General features: G+C 32.9%; 1 protein-coding gene across 1 annotated transcript; it reads right to left on the bottom strand.

Annotated features, from left to right (window-relative positions):
- Positions 1-494: 494 nt before the first annotated feature.
- Positions 495-2,166, bottom strand: LOC139858188 (homeobox-leucine zipper protein ATHB-40-like). Its single transcript, XM_071847042.1, has 3 exons — positions 2,003-2,166; positions 1,614-1,924; positions 495-839 (listed from the first exon to the last, which is right to left on the bottom strand). The coding sequence occupies exons 1-3, from the start codon at positions 2,100-2,102 to the stop codon at positions 621-623; spliced, it is 630 nt and encodes a 209-aa protein (XP_071703143.1). The 5' UTR covers positions 2,103-2,166; the 3' UTR covers positions 495-620.
- Positions 2,167-2,873: the final 707 nt, after the last annotated feature.

Raw genomic sequence — 2,873 nt, 5'->3', positions numbered from 1 at the left:
GACCAATTCGTCTTCAACTTGCGACTTTTACAACCTTGCATCCAATAAACATTATTGCAAAATATGGCTTTGCCAAATAGTGTCAACACATGTAATCTAGTCTTGCTTTTGTTGGTCTTTTTGAATCATTCTAGTTGAGAATATAAGCCAACACTTTATTTCATGGAACCATTAATATTAATTAATACAGTTTATAAAAGTAATTATCTAATTCGTTGTTTTCCTACAAGAAATATTTCCTAAAGGTACTGCAAATTATTAATGGAGTAACTATGTATGTTTAAAGTACATTCTCTTTTATAAGGTATCTAGTACTGTGCATTTTGGAACACTTTCTTTGGGTGTACATTTTGACCATTCAATATATGCATGGTCTTCCATGCATTTTCTAACAATCTAAAATACCCAATTTACTCTCATGCTACACAGAATGAAAAAAAATAAAAATAATAATCCAACATTAAATTGCTGGTCAAGAAATTAGAAAACACCATTACCATTAGTCCATTACCATTAGCCATTAAACTTGGAGCTAGAAAAGATTTACAATAGATCGACCGTTAATTACTATCTACAAGACTGCAATTTTAAAATTATTTAATTACATTTTCCCCTAATAATTAGATGTTAAGCCAATCCATCCCTTGTATATAATTGTTTTCCGGCAAGTAAAAAACATTCTCCAATCCTTCCATCCCAAATCCCCCAAGAAATGGTGGCCCCATGGCCTCCATTGAGAACGATGAACTCGGGCTTGTGCTCGATATTCCATCTGACCGTTCGACTAGCTTGTTAATCTCCTTTTCAGTTTCAGATAGTTGTTCCTTTAGCTTTAAAACCTGTACATTCATACAACATCATGATCAGCCTTTAATCTTTATAACTTACAACAATAACTAAATTTAATATAATTGGTGTAATATAGAAGATGAAGGTTCACGTGGGTAGATAACTGGATTTGTCATATTGTCACGTGCCTCCCCACTAACATCACTGTTGCTAGGATATATCCGTGTGAACAACGTTAACAAACAACTTGTGTTTGTAGCACCCTTTTTCTGGACCAATTAGAGACTAGTCTCCTTATTCTTGTCAAACTTACATGGTGTTCAATTTCATATTACACCTGTTACTTCATATTATAGTTTTTTAACCCAAAAGATTACATTACTTTTTCTTTGAGACTTGAGTCCTTGCATGTCCAAATGGGTTGCTTATTTTTAGCTTAAAAGTATATACTTAAAAGTCTACCATGTAAATTTAGTTACTGACTTACTGTCATGTAAATACTTTATATAACAGTAAATGAGACACCATCTTAAGTCCCAAGTAACAACACCTGGCTCATTTATGCTTTATCCTTTCCATAACTTTTTTGTAACTTGACCAAAATAACTACCTACTATAAATATGTAAAAAATGAAAAAGAAATTATTCACTTCAATACTTTTATTTTCCCAAGAGCTCTAGAAAACTTGATCCTGGCATGCCCAAAAAACCTCCTTTTTATAACATTGTAAAGCTAGCTAATGAACCACTAAATGATATTATTCAAGTTTTAATTAATGTTCAAAATCAATGCATAATAGGAAATTAATTAATGTAAAATTTACCTCAGTTTCAAGTCTGCATTTCTCAAGAACAGTAGAGTCATGTTCAGTCTTGAGCTTGTTGTATTCCTCTTCAAGCTTCTTACTCTTCCAACGAGCCCGCCGGTTCTGAAACCAAACCGCCACTTGGCGCGGGTCAAGTCCGAGTTCAGCTGCAAGACGATCTTTTCTTTCTGATTCAAGTTTATGTTCATTTCCAAAGTTTTCTTCTAGAAGGGTCACTTGTTCATCACTAAGCTTTCTTTTCCTAAACCCACTGCTGTTACCATCTGTTTTGTTCTTCTTTCGTCTTCTTCTCGGTTTCACAACTTCCTCTAAACAAAATTGTACGTTACAATCAAACACCAAACTTAACAAGTAAACAAATTTGTTAAACGAGTATATAAACATACCTTGTTCCGGTACGAGCTGATCATATATCCCTGGATAATACTGGGATAAAAGAAGCATCTGTTCATCAACCTGAGTTTGAGCTTTCATATTGGTTGTCATCTTTCTATTTTTTTATTTTTTATGTTGATGTCTCTCAACACTTGGCAGAGTTAATCTTCTTTGTTGAAACAAGTGGATGATTTAGGGTGGGTACATATCAAGGGTGAGTATTTATAAAGGTGGAGTGAGGAATAAGGAGTCTCCTATTGCTTTGGATTGTGCAGAGAGTGGCTTTATTTATAAAGTGTGCAATGTCTATAATACCCTTGCTATTATAGTAAATTCCGGTTTTGCCATCATTGAGTTTTTAAATCATTTGGTCTAGTATACAAAAAAGGTGACGTGAGTTTGTCTATTTTAATGTGATGAGATTGAAAATAACCATTGGTATCAACCTTTTGTCTAATTTAGGGTGACTAGGACTTGATTAATGAATTGATCATGATAGATGTGCTTCTCAAACACCTAAAATATGGAGTTGTGTGTGTCATGAGTATTTAGGCTTCACTTGATAATTAAATTACTTCATAATCTATAGAAGGACCTATAGGATTGGTATGATAAGGATAATTTGTACTTTCAGTCTATTAATGAAAACTTCAATACCATTTTTGTGTTCTTTAAAGCTGTCCACATATGCTTTCTTTCCCATTTATGTTCAATTTATTTTCATCACATATTTTCTTCCCAATGTTTATCCAACAAAATTGGAGTAGTCATGTTTGAAAGAAACTAGACCTTTATGACCAAAAATTAAAAAAGTTGTACTTGTGAGATTGCAAGTGATTTGTTTAATTTGGGATGTGTTAATAGGTTTAAGCAAGATAATTT

This window comes from Rutidosis leptorrhynchoides, chromosome 7, assembly GCF_046630445.1.
Source record: "Rutidosis leptorrhynchoides isolate AG116_Rl617_1_P2 chromosome 7, CSIRO_AGI_Rlap_v1, whole genome shotgun sequence".
Lineage (NCBI taxonomy): Eukaryota > Viridiplantae > Streptophyta > Magnoliopsida > Asterales > Asteraceae > Rutidosis > Rutidosis leptorrhynchoides.
This window is presented reverse-complemented; position numbering and strand designations above follow the sequence as displayed.